General features: G+C 40.8%; 2 protein-coding genes across 3 annotated transcripts in view; both read right to left on the reverse strand.

The window, feature by feature from the left end:
- Window positions 1-252: 252 nt before the first annotated feature.
- dhx32b (DEAH (Asp-Glu-Ala-His) box polypeptide 32b) lies at window positions 253-16,425 on the reverse strand. The gene is made up of 11 exons (XM_072437147.1): window positions 16,021-16,425; window positions 15,756-15,949; window positions 13,999-14,374; window positions 11,917-12,150; window positions 11,068-11,161; window positions 10,853-11,002; window positions 6,704-6,895; window positions 5,774-5,914; window positions 5,502-5,692; window positions 4,594-4,784; window positions 253-570 (listed from the first exon to the last, which is right to left on the reverse strand). The coding sequence occupies exons 1-11, from the start codon at window positions 16,408-16,410 to the stop codon at window positions 402-404; spliced, it is 2,322 nt and encodes a 773-aa protein (XP_072293248.1). The 5' UTR covers window positions 16,411-16,425; the 3' UTR covers window positions 253-401.
- A 2,923-nt stretch (window positions 16,426-19,348) lies between these two features.
- Window positions 19,349-24,631, reverse strand: part of adam12b (ADAM metallopeptidase domain 12b) — a 104,991-nt gene continuing 99,708 nt past the window's right edge. For both annotated transcript variants that reach the window (XM_072437086.1, XM_072437085.1), the window contains exons 22-23: window positions 20,381-20,556; window positions 19,349-19,874 (exon numbers count right to left, since the gene is read on the reverse strand). In XM_072437086.1, coding sequence (XP_072293187.1) covers window positions 19,826-19,874; window positions 20,381-20,556 — 225 coding nt within the window. In that variant the 3' untranslated portion in view covers window positions 19,349-19,825. The remainder of the gene's footprint in view (window positions 19,875-20,380; window positions 20,557-24,631) is intronic.

Raw genomic sequence — 24,631 nt, forward strand, 5'->3', positions numbered from 1 at the left:
ATCTAATTCAATCAGATTATGGAGTGCCCATGATCACTGTCTTCCACCGGGGTCTGAGCGCCAAATAACCTCCGTAATAAAGCTTGCTAATCATTCTCTTCTGTGTCCTGTGTCTGAGTCTCTCCAGGGTGAAATGTGTTTAAGTTTCTAACATAGACAATAATACAAATATATATATCTTGGGTGACAAGATGTGGTGAGGCGGACTACATTATAGTAATAGTATGTCAATCATACTACAATAAGACCAGTATAATGTACCATATTTATTGTGCTTGTGAGCTGAAAGTGAGATGAGTGTAAAACACAGAACATTTGATGCGGTGCAGTGAATAGTCTGATGAGTAAACTAGTATAAATAAAAACTGACACATATTAAACACATTAGTAAAAGTAACATATTATTGTATAACACAGCGGTCATGTGTGTGTTCCTCCTGGTGGTTACTCGGTGTTACTGCAGCCTTCTCTTCAGGACACAGGCTCCGGTTCAGGATCTGCTGAAGCAGATCTTTGCTCTCACTCGATGGAAGGTTGTAGAAGAAATACTGAGGCGCCATCTCAATGAATCTAAGGAGGAAGAATCAAGACCTTTTATATGGAGTTCTTTGACAATGAAATATCAATCTGTACACACTAACAGGAAGACTAACATTAAAAGTGAGTATAGGCCAACACAAAACTGGGACCTGAACAGCAAACCTAGGTATTTCTGGGTAAACATCTATTAAAGAGTGTGCTAAAATATATGTTTTGTATATTTTACTTTTTATTTTTAACCTAAAGTAATTTCTTTATGCAAAAAAAAAAAAAATTTACTCTTAAAATTGGTAAGATAAGATAAGATAAGATAAGATATTCCTTTATTGTCCCACATGGGGAAATTTCATTGGTGCAACGCAGGTAGATACAGAGGTAGATACAGAAGAACAGATCACTTATAGGAAGTCTGAAAAACACTTTCAGTAGAAGATCTCCTATAAATAAATAAAAACTCCCATAGACAAATAAATAAATAAATACATAAATACCATTGCATGTGATTACGACAGTAATTGCACATGAATATCACAGTAATTGCACATGAATTGCACATGAATTCCAACAGCAATTGCACATATGACAGAATTGCACATCAGTATTAGGTTAGGTCAGTATTGCGAGTGTTCAGGACTAACAGTGTTTGTTATAAAGTCTGACAGCAGCAGGAAGGAAAGACCTACGGAACCTTTCCTTCACACAGCGAGGGTGGATCAGTCTCTCACTGAAGCTGCTCTCCAGAGCGGACAGAGTGTCCTGCAGGGGGTGACACTCATGGTCCAGCATAGATGTGAATCTAGCCAGGACCCTCCTGTCCCCCACCTCCTGCACCGAGTCCAGAGCACCGCCCAGGATGGAGCTGGACTTCTTGATGACTCTGTCCAGCCTCTTCCTCTCCCTCTCTGTGATGCTGCTGCTCCAGCAGGCCACACCATACAGGAGGGCTGATGCCACCACAGAGTTGTAGAAGGTCTTCAGGAGTGGCCCTGTCACTCCAAAAGACCTGAGTCTCCTCAGGAGGTAGAGCCGACTCTGGCTCTTCCTGTACAGTGCGTCTGTGTTATGAGTCCAGTCCAGTTTGTGGTTCAGATGAACACCCAGGTACTTGTATGAGTCCACTCTCTCAATGTCCCGTCCCTGGATGTTCACTGGTGAGGGGGCAGTGGGGTGGCGTCTGCGGAAATCCACCACCATCTCCTTGTTGATGAGGAGGTGGTTCCGCTGACACCAGTCCACAAAGTCCTGCGCCAGTCCTCTGTACTCCGCATCATCGTCGTCCGTGATGAGTCCGATGATGGCAGAGTCGTCAGAGAACTTCTGCAGGACACAGCTGCCCGTGTCATGTCTGAAGTCTGCAGTGTAAAGGGTGAAGAGAAAGGGCGCGAGGACAGTGCCCTGGGGCGCCCCCACACTGCAGGTCCGAGTGTCAGACACACAGTTCCGGGCTCTCACAAACTGGGGTCGGTCTGTGAGGTAGTCCAGGATCACTCTGCCAGGTCATACTCCACACCAGCCGTCTCCAGCTTGTCCCTCAGGAGCAGCGGCTGGATGGTGTTGAAGGCGCTGGAAAGATCGAAGAACAGAATCCTCACAGAGCTGCCAGGCTTTTCCAGGTGAGAGAGAGAGCGGTGCAGCAGGGAGATGACGGCGTCCTCCACTCCGATGCCAGACCGATATGCAAACTGCAGCGGGTCCATGGCTGAGCTCACGGTGGAGCGGAGGTGGTCCAGGACTAGCCGCTCCAGTGTCTTCATCAGGTGGGACGTGAGAGCCACTGGCCTGAAGCTGTTGAGGTCTTTGGGACGCGGTGTCTTAGGCACAGGTACCAGACAGGAGGTCTTCCAGACCTGTGGTACCACCCTCAGCTTCAGGCTCATGTTGAAGACATGCTCCATCACTCCACACAGTTCATCTGCGCAGGACTTAAGGAGCCTGGGGCTGATGCCATCAGGTCCTGCTGCCTTCCTCACTTTAATCCTCTTCAGCTCACTCCTCACCTGTGCTGCTGTGACAGTCAGTGGTTGGCAGGGGGACCGTGTGCTGGGGGGATGGGTGAGTCCAGGCGAAGTGGGGAGCTGATGGTCCGGGGCAGATAAGCGAAGAGGAACAGATGCAGGGCATTGTCCAGCTGTGGAAGAGGGAGCATGCAGCTGTGCAGGGGGAGGGGCGGGTGACCGATCAAACCTCAAGAAGTGAGCATTTAAATCATTCACCCACTGTAGATCCCCCTCTGTCTGGGCAGGGGGGATTTTGAAGCCCGTGATGGTTTTCAGGCTCCTACACACTCCCTGAATGTTCTTTTGCTGCAGCTGCTCCTCCATCCTCCTCTTGTAGCCGGCCTCAGCCTGCCTGATCTTCCTCCTCAGCTCCTTCTGCACAGTCCTCAGCTCCTCCTTGTTCCCTGACCTGAAGGCTCTCTTCTTCTCCTTCAGCAGAGCCTTCAGTTCACGGTTAATCCATGGCTTGTTGTTTGGAAAACACTGCACCGTCCGGGAGGGAACAATGGTGTATTTCATATCAATTTTGTGCATGTAGTGGTAATACTGTTGTTCAAATGTAGTTTGTCATTATATTATTATTCATAATTTGATTGTATTGTGAGCCATGAACTGTAACATCAGCCCGTTCAAGGGCTACAGCAGGAAATTAGCACGAGCTACAACTTATAAAGCACCTCTTCTGTTAAGGTTAATGTATATAGTGCACTGTCCACGTCTCATTACATCAATAAACTAAACTAAATGTACTGTGTATTGAATTGTGAGTGACCCTGTGATTCCCAGCTCAAATAGACATACTGTAAATATGAATTAAATTATGAATTCATGACCCAATCTTTGCAGTTGTAAGAAATCCCAGAGCTTATACGGTTTTAGTAGTAGTTATAGTCAGAATGCGTGGACCGTGAGCCCTTCCTCCTCCCTCTCTTTGCACATTAGGCTGAGCTCCACATTGTCAAACATGTGTGATGTGTAATCCTGTCCCAGCAGCTGAGATAGTGGACAAGGATTACCAGACATTCTGTGCCACCAGCGTCGTGACTGTCCCACACTGGGATTTTCCAAATGTCTCTGATTAAAATTCAATCTCCAGCAACATTAAGTCCAAATCTAATCCAGACCACAATGTTTAAGGGTCCTACATTATGCACTTTGTTTTGTTTTTTAATACTTCAGCTAACGATACGCCCGGCCTTGAGTACACTGTAGGTCTGTCTAAGGGCTGTGCCTGTGCAATATATCGTCAGTAATTTTAAAAAGACAGAATCTATTTTTTTAATGATTGATCAATATGAGAACTATGAAAAACTTGTTTTCATATTTTCCAGCCCTAGAGTGTATAAATAGAGATGAGCAGGAGATGACCTCTGTCTTCTGACGGTTCACCCCTGTTTGGTTTCCATAAAACGCATGACTTGTTGGGTTTTGACAATTCCTTTCTCAATGTTGAAGCTAATTTCATAAACATTGTTTTAATATTATATAATAATAACGTTTTTTGGGGAAAAAAGTCCTATTAAATTAGTTTGAATTTTAGGGCATTTTTTAAAATTTGTGACAAACTGACCCATTCAGATGGAGGGCAAAATTAAATAAATAGGACTGGCTGGCCTTGTTAGTGCTTGGATGGTAGACCGCTGGTATGTTAGGTGCCACAGGGGGGCGGTAGCGTACACTGCCGTTGTGTCCTTGAGCACGAGTGTGTCTCCATGCATGCTGGTGTATGAATGAGAGTGTGTTTGTGAGAGTGAACGTGGGACAAAGGATGGAAATTACAATTACAATCAGGTGTGTTTAAAGAATGAAAATGATGTATGTTCATTAACATGCACTGTCCCGACCAATAAGAAACAAAAAAGGAAGGTGTTTGGACTTAAAAAAGATACTAAGGAGTTTCATGGATTACAGTGCACTGATAAGATAAGATCATAGAGGGGCAGATACAACTCCAGCTATGTTTTTGAAGATGATTCAAGGATGGATCATCATCATTAGGTCAAATAAAGCCTATTTAGCATAAAACAGGGCCTTTAAAGAGCAGAAGTGTACTCACTCGTGTGGTTTGATTTGTGTGACTGTGCGGAGGCAGTTGTCCTCAGAGAAGGAGTGCTCATGGAAAAGTACCCACTCAGGGAGGCCCAGTTTGGGGCTCTTTGGCCCGTAGCAGGAGGCAGGGTGGATCTGGGCCACGTGTTTGTGAGTCAGGATCAAGTAGTTTCCACAGCCATCCACATCACGGGCCACCTGGAGGAGACGGGACAAATGAAGTGACCCTTGTGAGGAACAATGGCAAGCCAGGCATAAATCAGGACCTAAGTAATCAAGTGTGTAGTCGATTACCATGGTTACGTACACCCAGACTGCAAAAATGGAATATCCAGCCTTGTTTAAAATGACTTGAATTCAGAATATTCGTCAAGATGTTAGTAGTTTATTAACTAGATGAGGTTTATTTGCTTATGTGACACGCACTTTTTAGCTTAAAACAAGAACATAAATGGAGTAAGTAAAATGTTCTTAAGAATTGGCAAATCAGTTAGTTTAAAATAATAAGTAATGTATTGAGACAAGACATAAACATTTGGAAACTAAACTTTAAATCAAGAGAGCGTGCAAACAACTAAGCAACACTTTCATGCTTCAGTTTGTGGAATGAGACGATGAAACAGTTTAAATCAAAATATAAAGCACTTCAAAAAGAATGACAGAGAAAAATCAGTCTTTAACATGAGATATGAAAGTAAAAGTGAAGTGAAATGTTAAGTAATGCAAGAAGAGGGAAAATATTGTACTGATAATATATTGAATAAATTTAAAACTAAAATGTAAGTCATATTTTAGAACTAGATCTGATCAATCTCCAAGTCTATTTCAGTCTTTAATTCACACCAAAACATTACAACTACAGTAATCAAAAGTGTCCGATTACCACAGTCATATATTCACTCATCATCATCTGACCTGCATGAAGAACCCGGCCAGCAGAGCTCTTTTTACGCTGATGGTGTTGTTTCTTGAACCAAACGCGGGCAGAGAAACGGGCAGCTCGATCCTCTTCAGAGTGTCCATGAGCTCAGAGCAGAGCGCCTCCACCATCAGCAACGCGCTGTGGTCAAGGTAGTTCTCCAGACACCACTTCTCCACGCTGCAATCTGAGGGAAGAGAAAGCAGAAACACGACTGTGACGACTGGACGTTGAGCTCGGGCCGGGCGCGTGCGTCTGCAGGGCTCACATGGGTCGTGCTGGCTCTGGGTGAAGGCCTTGTAGATGTTGATGAGGGTGAAATGGTCTCCTTCTGGGTGCTGAAACTTCATGTGGGACTGTGCGGCTTCTGGCTTCAAGTCTTTAGTGGGGACCAAGAAACAAGATGGCGCTGGAGAGGAAACGCACATTTAAAAACGCTAAAATGTCATGTCTAAGTCTTGCAGTAGTGAGTATTTTATTATATTTTAGAGTCTGGTATTGACTAATGACGATAAACAAAAAAGCAGTTATAGAACGTAGTGTTTTGCAGACAGAATCATCAACATTTTGTCATAAAATGATTATTTCAAATGTAAAATGTAGTTCATATTTGTTAATTATTCAACCCTTTACAGCTAAAATTACCAACAATTTTGTTAGTTCAAATAAATTGTAGACATAATAAATATTGAACATACAAATATATTGTTCCAGCTTCCACTTAGTAAACCGTCATGATCATTACTATCGACTTCAATATTAGAGATGTAACAATAACCAAAATACTGTAATATTGTAGAGTCAAAATATGGAAAAATAAAAGTGCTGAAAAGAATTGTTTTGCTGCAGAAACTACGATCCTTTGCTCAATTTTAGAGCAGACAACGTGAAGAAAGAACGGCCATTAAGCAATTTTATATCTTGATTTTTTGGAATATGAGCGTAATAATTCATTCCAAAGGCATTTAAAAAGGAAATTTCTACAATTCTTTCCACAATATCACATCAGATTTGTATTTATTTCTTATCCATGAAATGTGTTTGAAAGAGAAGAATGTGTGAACTCACCTAAAAACAGATCAATATTAAAAATAAAAAGCGTGAAATTGCCTTGTATCCTGTCACAAAGTATAATATAAATACATTTCACACGGTTATGTCCCTAGAGTCTATGCACTGAACTGTATTGGTTTGTTACCTGTTACCATGGCAGCGATGATGACCACCTCGCTCACGCAGTCGAACTCGCAGGAGGCCAGCAGGGTTTTGGCCAGCTGAGGCTCCAGGGGCAGCTCGGACATGATGATCCCCACCTCCGACAGGTTGCCATGGTTATCCAGCGCGGCCAGGTAGTCCAGCTCCTCCAGGGCCTGCATCAGACTGCTGGGGTCTGCCACCACAAAGAATCATGGGTATTTTAAGACGCGCAAGAGGGTGCTACAGTTTGAAATACTTTTCAGACTGAACTTTGAGCTGGTTTTAAAAGAGACCAACATTATCTGTGCTTTTAAATGTGGTCTTGTTATACATTATTTACAGTGTTTTATCATTTTACGCAAGTTCACGCAAGCTAACGCAAGCTAACGTTTAGCTACACAAAAAGATGCATTTGGAACGATACTCTGTGATTTCACAGCTCATGCCTTCTGAAATCAAATAATTCATTATTAAGAGACAATAGGTTAAAGGAATAATAGAGGATTTTTCGCTGTGGGGGGCCCCTTAGAGCGTGCTGTATGGGGTCCCTGAGAGCCTGCTGTGGGGAGAGCCTGCTGTAGGGGGTCCCTGAGAGCCTACTGTGGCATAGCATAGCGTGAAGCTAACAGCACTCATAGGAATGCATGGTCAGCAGCTAATGTCGAGCTAATGCTAAGCTATTAAATGAATAGAGCGCAGCTTACGCTGGATTAGCATTTAGTAAATAAACACTCAAAGCTATAAAAACTCAAGCTAGAGTCGCGTATTTTTTAAAATTGTGCCTGGTCTCAGATGAACTCCTTATACATATTTTCAGTTGTCTACGACAAATTAATAGTCTTTTATGATTTTTTTGGAGAGGGCGCTAGAGTAATTTTATTAGCTAGCCTCTACATTTGCATATCATTGCGTTCAGCTTGGAAGTTTTCACAAACGCTCTATTAAAATATTCCCCCCAAAAAATGACTAAGAAACTTCTATTTTTTTTTAAATTACAAAAATTGCAATTTTGTTTAAAAATTCACAATGACCATACCCAAAGGCTTATCAGCTTAAAATTCATAACATTTCATTGCTATTGGGTTTTGTGTGTTTTCAATGAAAACTGTAGGAGGAGATTCCAAATGTACGGCGAGGTAAACTTTTGTCATTGCCGTGTTTGATTCAATATGGCCGACTTCCTGTATGATTTAGGGCGGGGTCATAATTTAATTTTTTACATGTCTTCACACGGTCTATTTTTTGAAGTGACCGTCATATTTTTACAATGTTTTAAATTGCAGGTGGCGCTAGCGAGTCATTTTGCGTCATTCATTTTTTTAGACACCAATTTAATTTTAGCACTCAATTTTTGCTAATGAGATTATCTTATTCACGTTGAAGCAAAGCATTGGCTAAATTCACATAAACACTGGTGTGAGTAATCAGAGGGTTACTGTTACTGTTTACATATAATTTGAATCACTTTTTAACTCCTCTGACAACAGCCACTGGTCGATCACGTGCTTGTTTACAATTTGCACTAATATTATAGTATTATTAAGTGGCAGACAACATATATTGAAGCTCTTTGACAATAATGCCTTCTGACACGGTGGCAGTGACTCTTGTCTGCAATGCATTCAAATTGTTATTATCTTTCTGTGCAGAGAAAAGTAAATCCACAACACATTTGTATTAACTAAGAGTAGACTTATAACTAACTTTTAGGTTATTGGTTCAACCTCCACTAACATACTACAACAATGGTTCAGCTCACTAAAGAGTACTAGCAGTCTACTTCCAGGAAGAAGTAGAAAATACTCAAGTAAAAGTATAGTACAGAAAGTACAATATTCCCCTTACAAGTACTTTTACTTTTGTATTTTGTTACTTTCCACCATTGTCGCTCTCAATATATGTACTATATTTATTAATATATATGATAGCATGTATATACTTGCATCTCTTTTTTTAGAATCCAGGATTAATTACAGAGTGTGTGATTTTTAGATCATGCATTTCATGTGATAATCCTAATATCTGACCCACTGAGCCTCCCCCTGAAACAGCCCTCTGCAGATTAGCATTTTTATAATCTCCTCATCCCCACATCTGGCATGCATCACTATGCTAAATTAAAACTCTTTCATCACACAAATAAGATTTTCTACTGTGCATTTTGTGACAAACATGTTTACGCCAGACGCAATCCATCTCTCACTCGTGCTCTGCAGTGCTTCTAATATCAGCTAATGGAGTCTCTCTGAGTCTAACTGAGTCTAACTGAGTCAATCTGAGTCTATCCGAGTCTGAGTCAATCTGAGTCAGAGTCTATCCGAGTCTATCCGAGTCTGAGTCTATCTCAGTCTATACGAGTCTGAGTCTATCTGAGTCTATCCGAGTCTGACTGAGTTTGACTGAGTCTGTCTGAGTCTGTCTGAGTCTGAGTGAGTCTGTCTGAGTCTGTCTGAGTCTGACTGAGTCTGACTGAGTTTGACTGAGTCTGTCTGAGTCTGTCTGAGTCTGAGTGAGTCTGTCTGAGTCTGTCTGAGTCTGTCTGAGTCTGACTGAGTCTGACTGAGTCTGACTGAGTCTGTCTGAGTCTGTCTGAGTCTGACTGAGTCTGACTGAGTCTGACTGAGTCTGACTGAGTCTGTCTGAGTCTGTCTGAGTCTGACTGAGTCTGACTGAGTCTGACTGAGTCTGTCTGAGTCTGTCTGAGTCTGTCTGAGTCTGACTGAGTCTGACTGAGTTTGACTGAGTCTGTCTGAGTCTGAGTGAGTCTGTCTGAGTCTGACTGAGTCTGTCTGAGTCTGACTGAGTCTGACTGAGTCTGACTGAGTCTGACTTAGTCTGACTGAGTCTGACTGAGTCTGACTGAGTCTGTCTGAGTCTGAGTGAGTCTATCCGAGTCTGAGTCTAACTGAGTTTGAGTCTAACTGAGTCTGACTGAGTCTGTCTGAGTCTGAGTGAGTCTGACTGAGTCTGTCTGAGTCTGAGTCTATCCGAGTCTGAGTCCAACTGAGTCTATCTAAGTCTCTCTGAGTCTGAGTCTATCTGAGTGGCTCTGAGTTTGACTCTCTCTCCCGCCTGTGCTGCTGCTGCGGAGGAGGAGGAGGAGGTGGAGGAGGAGGAGGAGGAGGTGGAGGAGGTGAATGGAGCAGGAAACAAAGCCCAGGAAGCAGGTCAGCGCTCAGAACAGGAGCTGTCAGTTCAGCTGTGCCACGCTTCATCGCTCAACAATAACTAAAAGTCTGTTCATTTTAACAACGGGATGAAACAGAGAGAGAGACAGAAGAACAGAGCAAATGTTCCAAAAGGGACACGACCCACGCAGCCGAGGCAACGGGTCAGTCAAATCCAGAGTCTACTTCAAACTTGATTCTGAGACTGAGGAAATAGCCTGATACTGAAGAACATGTCAAGAACACCATAATAAAAACAATACAAACACAAAATAACAACAGTTCCTTTAAAATTACCATGTGGTCTTAGAAAAGATCTTATACAGGGCAAGTCCAGTTCAGGAAAGGTCCAACTTGTTTCAGTATCAATACATGTTCAAATGAGTATCTAGTTTCGCAACGTTTGACCCGTAGGCTTTATTAGACAGGACAGCTGAGCATGAAATGGGGGTGAGAGAGAAGGGAGGACATAAAGCAAACTGTCTCACAACACTGCGGCCGGCTGCACGTGGAGCCTGGTATATGTGCTGCTGCCTTAACCACTCCACCACCGGGCACCACTCAGTAACATTCATTTTCAATTCAATGTATTTTTGTAACGCCTGAAAGCACAACAGCGATTGCCTCAAAGGGTTAAGGAAGTATTTCTGAATTTGTTATTTGATGTTGATCGAGCGAGAAAGAAAGAAAATAATTACCGGTATATAAAAAAAGAGCTGATTAAATATAAAACGATCTGTTGGACTGACATACTTTTGTTTGAATATTGTCATCAGGATTCTCAAAAAAATCTAGAAATATTCCCTTTTTTGTCAATATAGCCGCTCTACTTAGACTATTACTTAAGTGATGGATGAACAAAGCACACATCTGAGGCGAGTCATTACAGCCTGATCCGCCCGGGACACAAGCGCATTATACAGAGGCGTTAAAACATGTCACAAACTTCTAAGACTGTCATTTGTTCCCTTTATCGCTCTCACCGGGTCGGTCGATGAAGTCACAGTGGCCCAGTCCGGCTATTTCCATCCTCTTTAAGAAAAGCACTGTAGACGTGATGTTAGCCTCCACTATAAGAGGCCGAGTCTCTGCAGGAAGCTGCCTCTCCTCTGGGTACAGGCTGAAGCACTTGCCTGAGGAAGGAAGAGATTCATTTAGAAAGGAAGTTCACAGTAATTGTTTTGTTCACCGGCGTCACCTGTGGGTCCTGCCAGCTGCTGTCTGCTCGTGGCTTGGCCTGCGCTGATTGGCTGAATGAGGATGGAGTTTGTTCTGATTCTGGGGTTGTACACCTGAAATAGAAAGAGTTTAGAATGGTATGGTTTGACTGTGTGTTTCTTTAGTGTCCGTACGGAAGGTTGAGAATGACAATCGTAAAAGGAGTAATATTCTGGTAAATTTACAGAAGATTGACACTAAATATCTGTGTCCTAAGCCAAACAATGGTCAAAACACACATTTTGTACACTACTAACCATGGGTGGAAGAAGTACTTTATTTTGTTACTGAAGTAAAAGTACAGATAAAGGAGCAAAATAAAAATAAAACATACATAAAAACCTACTTTTAGATTAAAGAGAGGTTATTAAAGAGTGAAATGTGTTGATCTTGATAAAGAATTGTGCTGTTTTTTTAGTAAATACATTTCTCAATCTTTCTAGAATTTTGGTATTTTTTCCCCCTCAAAGTCAAGACTTTTAGGCAGGACGTCGCCACAAACATGATAAAAATGAACCCCTCAAACCCTGAAGAAAGTCTTTTTTACTAATGTAGTGCAGTGAAAGTGTCTACTGTGAATTTTTACTTTTTAAAATTTATTTACAGATTCAAAAATGCCCTAAAACGTCAGAAATCAATGCTCTTTCATTCTAGCCTATTCATGAATATTTCCCATTGAAAAGATATATTTTTCTGATTCTTTAAAAAAAAAAAAAAAAAAAAATCCAATTCAAGTTTGATCGATTAAACAATTTTCCAAAACATAAAAAGAGCTATTGTTCCATTGTTATTCTTTATTTCCTCATGCAGGCTCAAAGGTGAGACTTACAAATCTCCTCTCCAGTCCTGCATCGATGACAAATCTGACAGAGTAGGCGGCCCAGAAGAAGTCCTCGTTGGGGCTGGAGGTGAGGAACACTCTCCTCCTCGCCCTGGGTCTCTCAGTGCAGTCCTGGAGGCTCCCGGGGGCCCCTGGGTGTGCGGCGACGGGCAGCAGCTCGCCCAGAACAGAGGGTAAACTGACCGCCTCGTGACTCAGGATCTCATGGGCCAAGTTGATCTCCTGAAGTTAGACGACAGGTAATGATCTTGTTATAGTTTTGCACCAATAGCAACAAAGCAGGGTCCATGTTTGGGCAGTGGGTTAGGGTTAGTGTGATGGGTTAACGGATGATGATAGTGTTTATTGCAAATGTATTGTTGTCAACCATTGTAATATGTTAACTTAAATAAAGTAAAAGTAGATATAAAAAAAATACTAGAGGTGGGAAATACATACATTTTTTTGATAATATCACAAAGGCTGTTTAGAAGATGTGCAAATTTTCAATTTGAATATTGAGTTTATTGTTTATCATAATAAATGCGGGGTGCACGGTGGCAAAGGCGGATAGCGCTCCTGCCTCCCAAGAAGGAGATCATGGGTTCGATTCCCGGACCAGACCAACATCACATGATCTCTCTGGGTGGAGTCTGCATGTTCTCCCCGTGTTACCGTGGGTTCTCTCCGGGTTCTCTGGCTCTTCCCACCGTCCAAAGACATGCATGTGTTAGGTAAAATTGGTGACTCTAAATTGGCCCTAGTGAATGAATGTGAGCGTGAACTGTCTGTAATGTCTATGTCTCTGTGTTGGCCCTGCGACAAGTTGGCCACTGTCCAGGGTGTACAGCCTAAGGCCCGAAGTCACTGGGATAGGCTCCAGTCACTCGCGACCCTGAAAGGGACCAAGCGGTAGAAAATGGATGGATGGATGGATAATAAATGCTACAAAAAGAGTTGAATGAAATGAAAAAGTGAACTTTCAAATAAGGGTATGATGTGATATTCCTTCCTTTATCTTTTTGTTTTACAGATATTTCACATTTATCTGATGATTAAACCTCAACTAATAAGTTCAAAACATGTCACTTGTATGTTGGATTTAAATAATGCTGTATGAATATTGTTATCTGGATATTTATTTTGGTCAATATCGCCCACTCCTAATAAATACATAATATATCAATTTTATGACCAAGCAAGTACAGTACCAAGTATATATACCAATATATATATATATATATACCAATATATATATGTCTAGCTTTTATTTGTTCAATTTAAAGGTCCCATAACATGCAAAATCGACTTTTCAGAGCTTTTAACCTTCTTACATTGCTATTTGTGCTTCATATATGTACCCAGAGTGTTTTTTTTTTATTGATTCCCGCAGTGTTTAGCTATAGTACAGTAGTACAGACTATCTCCTTTCCTCGAATCTCCAAACTGACGGGGGGTGTTCACAGGACCGCGTCATCATCCCCCCTCCCCCTCCCCCCTCTTCACCCGCAACGTCATTAATGATATCACACTCTACTATTATCACAATGGTGAAGGTTTATGTGGCAGTTGATGCAGCAGGAAAATAAACGGAGAGAAGTTCTATCCGATACCGAAAAACCAGGAAATAAGAGCGCGATGGACATAAGACTTTTATATATATATATATATATATATATATATATATATTTATATCACTCACTCACTCGCGCGGCAGGAGCGGCGCACCGCGGAGCTAACAGCTGTGGGGCTATGTCACGGGTGGGCGGGGCACACGCGCGCTCTGAGACTACGTCACGGGTTGGGCGGGGGAGCCAGATCGCTCTTCGCAAGGGTGGGGGCGAATATCAAACCAAGCCGTCTGCATTTCCGGGTTGGTGAGGGGGTCCAAGGTCTGGGTGATATTTCTTAACTATTATGTTAAGGGTGTTGCACAACCCTTATTATTATCAATTATACACTTAGGATAGACTACGAAACGTGAAAAAAGCATGTTATGGCACCTTTAATGATAATATTGTGCATATTACTGTAGGAGGTATTTTCTATTCAATTGGCTGATATATATCACATTTAAGAGCGTCCTTTTACCTGTGTAGTGACGAGAAACACGAGAACGTCTCCCTCGGCCTCAGAGCGGTGAATCTCCAGGACCAGTCTGAGAGCAGAGCAGAAGTAGCCCTCCTGTGCACTGCTGTGGACCACCTCTCCCACTTCCTGGTTCTGCAGCCGGATGTGCGTCACTGCAGTGGAGGTGAATTGTGCCAGCTGTTTGGGTGCTGGATCTGTGGCAGTGAGGACCACCACCCTGAGCTCTGGTCTCTGCAGACATATGTCCTTCAGCAGACCCAGGAGGACATCTGTGCACACTGTCCTCTGGTGGGCCTGGTCCACTACCACCACAGCGTAGTGCTCTAGCAGAGGGTCCGACATCATCTCCCTCAGCAACACGTCGTCTGTGCAGTATCTGTGGATGCAAAATGTTATAGGGACTAGTGAAGTCGTAAACTCCAACCAACTTGTTTGGCCGTGTGTTACTTTAGCACTTTTGTCAGCGTCAAAGTAGCAGTTACCATGGATAGTATCAACCCATCAACGTGCTGTTCTCCACTCCGGTCTATGAATGTGCCATGCAGACATGCAGGTTTTTCTCTGATATATAGACCATGTCTGTCTGTTGTTCTCTGTGTACCTCAGACTGGAGGGTCTTTTGTCTCCTTTGGTCCTTAACGTACCCTCACGAACCCTCAGAATGTTCCTCGGAGCTTAAGACTTGTTTAAGACTCCATGTTTTTCATGTCGTCTCTTCCATAGAAACCTCAGGCTCCTGAGTATTGCGCAGGACTTGGCTTTGACCCTTTCTCCAAAGTCAGAGTACAATCTGGTGGTTCCTAAAGTCCTTTACAGCCTGTGGCGACCCGACTTTGGCTCTGCATTATTAAGCCTGCCTTCTGGACCAGGTCAGAGAGAGCCTGTCCTCTGAGCTCCAGCAGGTGGAGTTTACCCGCACTGATCACGGCTGAGGAGATCTGTGGACTGTTCTAACTGTTCACAGATGGATTCACCACTAGTACTTTAAGTCTATCAAGGTCCCAAAATGAATAACCATACCATAAAACAACAGTTCATGGTTATAATTATCATAAGGACACGGGTTTAAATGAACTTGCTGCTCAGATTTGCAATAAGTAACACTCCAACACATTTAGTCACACTTTTATCAGGCGGTCAGAGAGAAGCAAAGAAACCCTTGACATTCAAACTTCATCTTTCTCTAACAACAGTGGATAACATAAAAGCGTGGACTAGAGAGAAGAGAAGCATAAATAGTCTCTCCAGCTCGGGCCATATTAGTGTAATAATACTCTGATAATTAGTTTGAGAGAGGATTCGGGGTCCGCCTGTTTGTCTTATCAGGCCCCTTCAGCGCTCAGGCCTCTTTTGTGGTGCGCGCAGAGGAGAGGGGTGACAGATGGGTGTGCGGCGGGCAGCTGTGAGGATAACCACTGAAAAGAAGAGGGGGCCGGGGTCTTTTGTTGTCTTCAACAGTGAAAGGGCATGTCGATTTAGCATGTGTGACAGTGCAAAATGTGGGGTTTTCAGCAACACTGGGAAAGATGTAAAGAGCAGCAACAGTTTGTCAAAGTAAAGGTACAGTTATTATAAGAATGTGGGGTAACATAAGCAACATCAGCTACTTTCAGGAGCTCAAACAAAGACTTAACAATTAACTAATTAAATCTAAAATATATACCATAATGCAAAACTGTTTAAATTGCAACTGAAATGGTCTGAAATCCTGAAATTGTAATAAAAACTGTAGTTATTTTACTTCTTGACCGTTTTACCGCAAAACTGTGTCGTTGGCATAGCACGTCTCCATAGGAATGCTGTATCCGACTTCGTGCCCGATGTTGACGTCCATCTCATCTGCCACTCGTAAAGCCAAATCCACTGCTTGCTGCGCGTGGATTTGTGTGCACACCACCATCCCGTTTGTGTACTGCCGCGACAGGCAAAACTCTGCACACCACTGCGGAATCTGACAAAAATAACACACATTTGTAACTATTTGGCGTGTGTGCTAAAACGTATGAACGTGTTTGCACTTACTTGAGAACTCCGTCCGCTCCTGGCACAACCGCTCATCCACACAAACTGCTCCTTAGCCAAAACGTCCATAAATTCATTTCTAACTGTCCATGCCGGCAACTCCTTCCTTTCCTCCAGTAGCTTGTAAAATCTTGAAGAATACGGCAATCCATCAAACTGATTAAGCTCCAAAATGTCATCGTACTCTTTGTCCGCTTCACCCAGGCTTTCCGAGTCCAAGTCAAACTCCTCTTCTGTTTCTTGGAGGGCCATTCTTAGCTGGGTTTGAGATTCCAGAGTTGTGGAAACATAGGAAGAAATGGCGTGCTGAGGTTTGGGAATGTCCTGTTTGTGGTGAACTGTGAAGCCAAATGAGACTGGCTCAGCAGGCGGCCAGCCCTGTGTTGTCATGTGGTCAGTAATCCCAGAGAGGAGCGGCCGGCGTCAGCAGATGACACACACACACACACACACATGTTGGGCTTCCATGCTTTTCAAGGACATTACATTGACTTGCATTCATTTCCTGCAGACTGATCCTTGTTAGTACTTGCTTAAACTTATTCTAACCCATATCTGAACTTTAAGTCATGTTGTTGAGCTAATAACTAAGGATTGACTTCACTGCGATCTGATTTTTGTCCTTATAAAGAATGCAGGTTGTGAATGAATGTTTGTGAACAGGTTTTCATCCCCACAATGTGATGAATACAAGGAGGACAAAGAAAACTGGCTCCCATGCACAAGCTGGAACATGAGGTATGAGGAAGTTCATTCTACCTCGTGCTCTATACAATTCAGATGTTTAGTTTAGAAATATGAGCTAAAAGTAGTAAATAGTATGTGCCATTTCAAGAGCTAGAGTCAAGTATGCACGAAATAAGAAATTCTATTTATTTATTTATTCTTTGACTGACTGGTTTGCTCAGTTTTATCAATGTTGTTGTAATGGTGTTGCCATAACAATAAAGCTAAATGTTGTAATTAAAAGAGCCTTCCCAATACGGTTGTACATGCTTCCAACAGATTGTTTTTTATGTAAGTTGCATAACCTTATTCTGCGGCTAATTAGACATTTACCAACACTATGTTTTAATACATTTATTTTTTCTGCCTATGTTTTTGTAGACATTTTTGTACATGAATTATATGATGTATCCTTTTTACCAAAAGCCATTAGGATCATAATTCATGTACACAAAATGTCCTAGTATAATTCTAATAAGCCGTAATAAGGGGATTATTAATAGGAAAGTTATGTAAGTAAATGTCTAAAAGCAGCCGAATAAGGTTATTCAGACATGACTATGAGCTGAATAAAACATTGCAAAAACTTACATTTATGCAAATCAGCAGCTAGTTAAATATGAATAAGTGTACTCTAAAATAAAGAGTTACCAACTTAACTTATTGTCAAGCTATACTTATTTTGGACGCATCTGATTATGAAATGGCAACATGAATTTAATGAATACATGTATTGTTCAAGTTAATTCTATATTAGTGATTGAGATAAAAACTACAAACTCTACACCTACTGCGTTTAAGACTTAACCACAACCCCTGTAATGACCAAATACTCCCTACAGGTGGCAGAGTTGCACAACTATTGTATTTTCATGAGCAGAACGCTCTATGCAAACTTACACTGATTTATGAAAAGAAAAGAGACAGGCAGATGTTCAAAAAAGATTCATTTACAATGGCTTTGATCATCAGTTACACATGAGGGACTTTATGATCACATTTAACACTACAGCAAGATTCTCACCACAGAGTTGAAGTGTACAGTCGTATAACAGGCTTTCCTCAAAACAGAACGTTACAGGGAAATCACAAACTTAAAAGACAATGTGAGAGTATCACAGCCAACAAAAGTAGAGAATAGATGGAAAACAGGAAAGTATGAAAAGCTCATGGCACTTAAGTCCTCCCCTCGGCTCACAGAGGGATACAACATGAGACAGACTTAGCCAGAGAAGAAGAGGCCATTATTTGGTGTCTGAAAACTCAAGTGACTCTTCCAAAGTCCAACAACCCAGGAACAGGACATTAGTGTCCACACTTAGAACAACAGGAGAGGACAAGAAAGGATCAAAATACAAAGTACAAATGTTGTTCAAGGCTTTGAAAAGGCTTTGCGTCATCAGTGGGTTTCACAGCTGTAATGAGGCCCACATAGACAACGCCATGTAAAAGGAACTAAATGAAAGAAGGGACGAGTCTGTCGCTGGGATACAAAGTTGTGTGTCAGTCTTCTACTAGCGTCTGGGCAATAACGACAAAAATGAATATCTCGATATGTATACATATTTGAATTATCTCAATAACAATATTCAAACTATATTTGGAAGGTGCAAAATGCCTGTAAATGTCTTGCTTGTGGTTCAGGTATTGCACAACATGTTCCAGTGGTGGAAGAAGTACAACTTCTTTTTTTATTTAAGTATAAGTATAGATACAAGAGGAAATAATTACTCTTTACTTAAGTAAAACATATGACATAAAATATTGAAGTACCTGTTTAATAATGTACTTTTAGAGTAAAAGTATCAGAGAACTATTAAAGCGTCAAAACATAGTGAACTTAATAAAATCAATTTCTTTATTTTCCATCCGTTTTTCATTTGAATATTTTTGTCAGCTCAAATTTGGGACGAGAAACTATGAACATACAAAAAAAAAAAACCCTTAAGCCATTTGAGGCAGACTCAAACAGTAGAGAAAAGTACTTTTTATAATATACTGATACCTGCAAAGTACAGTACTTTTGTACTTCCACCACTGTTTCTATCTGAGGTCATTTTCAATATATATAAAAAAAGGTATAGACAATATTGTAATTTTGTATATAGCTGTGATTTTAATGTATTTTGCATATATATCTCCCACCGCAGCCCAAGCCTCATTATCATGAAACAAGTGCAGCTCAGTTAGAGCTGGAACAACAGAAGCTGTTTTTAGGACTGAGACCACTTTCACTTGATTGTTAAGAACCATAGACTAAAAGTGGTTCTTAAAGTGTAGCCCATGTAACGGTAGGCAATATATAGAGTTGTGAATATTATTTTGAAGATAGGCAAAATTTTAATATTGAGTCTTCAAATGTTATCATTTATAAAAAGAGTAGAATAAAGCTAAAAATAGAACAGAATTATGTTAAGAGATCTCTCAAAAAAGGGAACAATGTCATATTCCTAGACGTTTGTGGGTCAAAAAACATTTGTCTTATACTTAAAAAATACATTTAAAGACATGTTTTCGCACATTTCTTTTGGATTGCCAAACTATCTTCTAGATATGGTTATCAGGATATTGACACAAAATATTGTGATATTCATTTTTGGGACTATCGCCCACTCGTACTGCATGTGCAGAATGTGTGACACACGGCACCACTGTAACTAACAGCAATCATACAGATCGACCCGCTATTGATCTATGGAATTGCTATTTTAATCATCAAATGGTAGCATTATTTCAATAGAATCTGAAGTGCATGAATAAATAGAAAAGCTGTGCTGCGTTTCCCTTTATGTCTACGTCATTACATGTTCACACTGTTGCTTATAAAACATCATATAAGCACTAAGAAAAAAGTAGAAAAGATCAATACTAAAACAAAGGAACAATGTTGCAGTTCAATAATAAATATTTAAATAGTTCATTGGTACCTGAGTGAGGACAGAGCGCCGGACAGAGGCGCAGCACCAAAAGCGCTTGGTCAGTTTCTTTCCCCGTTTCTTTCACTTTCAACATGAAAGTGCTTGTCTTTAGTGTCTTTAGTGCAAACCGCAGTCTGAGTGGAATCAGTCTGGAAACATGTTCAGGAGTCTCTGCTCTTTGGTGGTCTGTAGGGCAGCGCTGGCACAGGTCTGGAAAACAAGACATCAACTTATCAAAAGTAAAGAATAATACACAGCAATTTCAGGGTCAATATTCTAGTTCTATGTTTGTTCATTTGTTTTAATAGCACAAAATACAAACAAATAAAATAAAAAGTCAGTCAGGAATATATCTCCTTTTGTATCAGTCCCATCAGTCCTAGTGTCTGGTAAATTAGTCAATTCTCAAGCCAATTTTGCATTTTGTTATTGCTTTATTTTGCTGCAGCCAAAAGTACTTTCCGCAAGTATCCATCAGTCGTTTCCATTGTTGGAGTTTAATGTCCTAGATACATTGTTTTAAAGTCAAATGGACTGTTGATATTCAGAAACCTGACCCAATCACAGTGAAGTACAAGGCTGATATCAAATAGACAGACGTTTAAGATGATATTTTTTCATTTGTAATAGAAGCCTGAGCCTGCATGCATAATTTAACACAATTGAATAATTAGCAGTCAGTTGAAAAAGGGGTAAATGGCTGCTTTGCTCCTTACCTGCTGGGTAGAGGGATGCAGGGGGGAGGTCTGGGCACAGTGGGTATCGGGATGGGTCGAGGAGCCGTGCCGTGGACTCTGCTGCCCCCCTCAGACAGACTGTTGAAGCAGCGGGGCAACCTCAACACAGGGTCCGCAGGGAGGGGCTTCTGAGGAGGGCTGGGCTTCTCAAACTCCTGAAAACACACAAACATTGGTACAACTTTACTTATGCACTCATTTAGCTCATTTTCTGTAGTTTTGTATCAGTTAAGCCCCGTTGTGCGCTGAGTGGCGGTGAGGCGTCTTTGCAACAGAGAAGTGGCCTTTAATCTGCATCAGAAGCATATGTGGCAGCGGCCGATTGCTCAGAGTTTCAAACACTACATTCAGTAGTTTATGGAATTCAACCAGCAGCCTTCTAATTAGTTCAAACCAGCTGAATCACTGTTACACACAGAAATTATGTTGTGTACCGAGTGAGAAAATAAAAAAGTCCCAGAATTATGCACTATAAACGATAATACTGAAACTACTTTGTCACTGACACAATAAGATATACACAATAAGAGTTCTTCTATTGAGAGTGTTTTTTTAAACTTACTATAAGTTATCTGTTCTTTTCCTCTGTATCTACCTGCGTTGTAACAATGAAATTTCCCCATGTGTGGACAATAAAGGATTATCTTATCTTATCTTAATAACCTGAAAGCCATACAATCCCCCAAAGTATATTCGAAATGTTTGTGGAAAAGCCTGAGCTACAATAAATAAATTGCAGAATAATTCAGTTAAGAGTTACTTATTCAACCCACGACAGATCAAATATCATTGTATTGCAAAGAAAAGGTCAATAGATATTGAGCCCCAAAACATATTGTTCCATCAATTATTTATTGAACGCTAAATCAATATAGTAATTATGGAGACAGGTCCTCACAGAGTCCTTCAATTCCATATCCAAGCGATTCATTGATGTAATTAGAAAGCTCACAATATAATACAGGATACAATTCTAGCTTCAAGAAGCACTTCATCTTCAAAAATATTGCTTCAGAAAACCTATTGACACGCTTGATTTGCTGAAACAAATCCGAAGCTTTGGTTTGATTGGGTCACCTATAACAACACGCACCAGCCAAATTCGTTTTAAAAACACAAACAAACATCCATCATCAATGCAATTTTACACTGTCACTGAGTTTCCAGTTGTTTTTTTCTAGATAGCAGTACATTACGCTGAAATCCACTCTTTTTATTCATTTATGCATACTAATGAAATACAGATTCAGACGTGGCGTTCACTGTTTTCCCTCTGACATTAATTTAAATACACCACGGCCCGAAGCACATTAATCTTACCTTAAAAAAACTGTATGCAAAGTACCAGTAAACCTGTGAAACCAGAATAATGAGGCATGCCACCTTCATGGCTTGTGCTGAATATGGATTAGATGTAAAAGGAGCTGTGGAGGTGTGGCACTAGAGGGCACTGTGTTATCGCACTGGCCTTTCTCATTTAGAGCAGGGCTGTGCCAGGAGAAGGTTATCTCTGTGAGCTGGTGCTGTGTGGTGGACTTCCAGGGGTAATCTGCACAAAACAGGACTCCCGTCTAACATCACACAAAGGTTAAATAAATGCAGCTCAAAACACGTGCATTCGGTAAATCCACTCCGTATAAAAGTACTTCGATGTTGTGGATTTATTACAATTCAACTCTCAAGGGTGTTTTACAATAACAACTACTGCCATGTGGACCCAGTGAAGGCAATACTGTCAGTTTTGTTGCTTGTTGTGCATTGTCAAACTTCAAAACTCAAACAGAACCTTTATATCCTCAGAAAATGTTATTATCTTAGTTATTGTCATGCCAACAAGAACAAAGTCACTTCACTTTACTTGAATTCAAGCTACAAATACAGCTATACTGGTAATAGTCCAAAATAAATGTGCTGGCTCGGAATTTACTGGCCACTGTTGTTGTTGCTGTTGTTACATATAAAAATATTTCCAAATCGTTCCATAATTTGTTTGAATGCTCATCCTGTTCAAAGCATAAACACAAAACATAACAGAGAAATATAGACCATTTTGCAATAACTAACAAAGGAACAATTGCCACGTACTCCAGTTTTTGTCCAATCGGGTGAATTTTCTGCCTGACGCAATAGCAGGCAGGTGGTTCACTCTCTTTGTGCATAATAAATAATAAAGAGTGGGAAAAAAGCACAAAGTGAGCGGAGATTGATGAGAGCTGTATGGAATCATGGTGCGATATGAGTGACAGAAAGGAGTAAAGGGGCGGGGTTAGGGCCTTTTTTAATAAGCCTGCGTTAAATGAATACTTGGAGAAAAATGAAAACTAGGAGAAAAATATTGACTACTTATAAACTGAACTGTATTAACCCCTTCCTTTTGCACCGGTTTGACCTGTTATTTGAATGAACAGCAAAATATCATGGCTGACCAGTCTTGACGGAAAGACATCGAACACATCGATTACATCACGTGTCAATATTCACGTTTCGTCAAGCGTTTTACTGAAAACAATAGCTACAAGAATGGAAATCAATTGAACAACTGAAGACAACATCCCGTGACTCTCGAGCGCTATTAAAAACACGTTTCTATTCTACGGGAAATACTAAAGAATCCGCAGAGATCTAACTTGGTTCAAAGCACAATAAGTTGAGGGTTCAATTCCCAGGAGGATATTGTTTGCCAGTTTGGGGTGATGCGTTCAAGCAGCGAAAGGATTCTACTGATTATAGAAATGGGATAAAAGCGAGTATTAATTGGAACTGACACTGATAACATTCACATACAGTCAACAAGGCACTGTTGCGTGAAAATGCTGGTCTCTGGAGGAATCTGCTTGGAGAAGGCTGAGATAGAAGTCTGTTTACATTTACATCAACATCCAAAAGTTTCATAAATCACAAACTGGAGATGACGCTTTGGCCTGGCACCAGCTGTTAGGCCTTAACCTCTTCACTCTGGCAAGCGCGGTGGATTTTTTTAAAAAGTGGGGTGACAAGAACTATTTGAAACTGAATACGGTGCTTCCAAAGGTCATTGAGTTTGGTAAAAAGAACTCTGAAAAATGAAAAAAAAAAACTGTAAATGTTTTCTTCTTTTCAATTAGAAAAAAGTTTTGAATTAGCAAAAGCATTCGCACACAAGAGAAAATGTTAGAACAATCTGCAGCTTTTTTTTCCTCATCATAAATCTAAAGCTTTTACTTCAAACAAACAGATTATTTTTTAGCTTTTATCATTGTGTTATTGAAAATGTCCTCACAGGGGTAATAATGGTGTGGTTTGGAAATAACACGCTCCACACAAAGTGGTCCGCTCGGCCTGCAGGACAGTGGTGTGGAGCTGAGGGTCCTGGAGGGCGTTTGGAAACAGACCTCTTTCTCAGGCATTATTGATTATTAATGGCCAGTGACATAATATTTAAACCATTAAAAGCACGGCAAGATCAGCAGGAGTTTCTTCCCACAAACATTTCCCATCAAATGCTAAAACATGCATGTCTTGGTTGCGTTTCAAGTATCACACAAAAATTAAGATGACGCAAGCCAATATATGACTTTATACGCTTATTTGAAAGATGAATGAGTTTTTTTGCTGCATTTTGATAGTTTTCTTATTACAAATAATATATTTAGCATATCTTCAAAACAAATATGTGATATTTTTTCGCCTTCTTTCTTTTAGCAGCAGTTTGCTTTGACATGGACGACCCATGCATGTCCCCGATTGGTTAATCCAACTATCAATCACGTCCATCTGAACTCGCAGAGATTAATGCAGTGATCAGAGTGATTTAGATCAGATAGAGATAAAGATATAGAGACATTCAGGAGTTTCATGACAATGGGAGCACTACAGAGACTAAGAATCTAACCGTTTTATGGGGATGGGCAATATAATAGTTCCAATACTGCCAATAATAGTTTACCACAATTGTATTAGTTTGATATGCATTTTCCCCCCCAATATTTGATGTCAATATTATTTCTAAGCTTTCCTAGTCTGCGTGTGCTCATGTGTCACTGTCTTTTTGAACAGACTAATAAGTAAAAATGTACATAAAAGAGAAATTAGGCTTAACAAACATAACACAATCATGCAACACATTATTTTATATCCCAGACATATACATTTCTTATACAAATGTGGAAAGCTAATTAAGGGGGCACGGCCATTGATTTTAAAATCTTAATATTGGCATCAGCAATTATTGGTTATGGGAAACAGTAGCAA

The sequence above is a fragment of the Eucyclogobius newberryi genome, unplaced genomic scaffold (assembly GCF_026437365.1).
Source record: "Eucyclogobius newberryi isolate DKJ021-1_F unplaced genomic scaffold, fEucNew1.0.hap1 SCAF_8, whole genome shotgun sequence".
Taxonomy (NCBI): domain Eukaryota; kingdom Metazoa; phylum Chordata; class Actinopteri; order Gobiiformes; family Gobiidae; genus Eucyclogobius; species Eucyclogobius newberryi.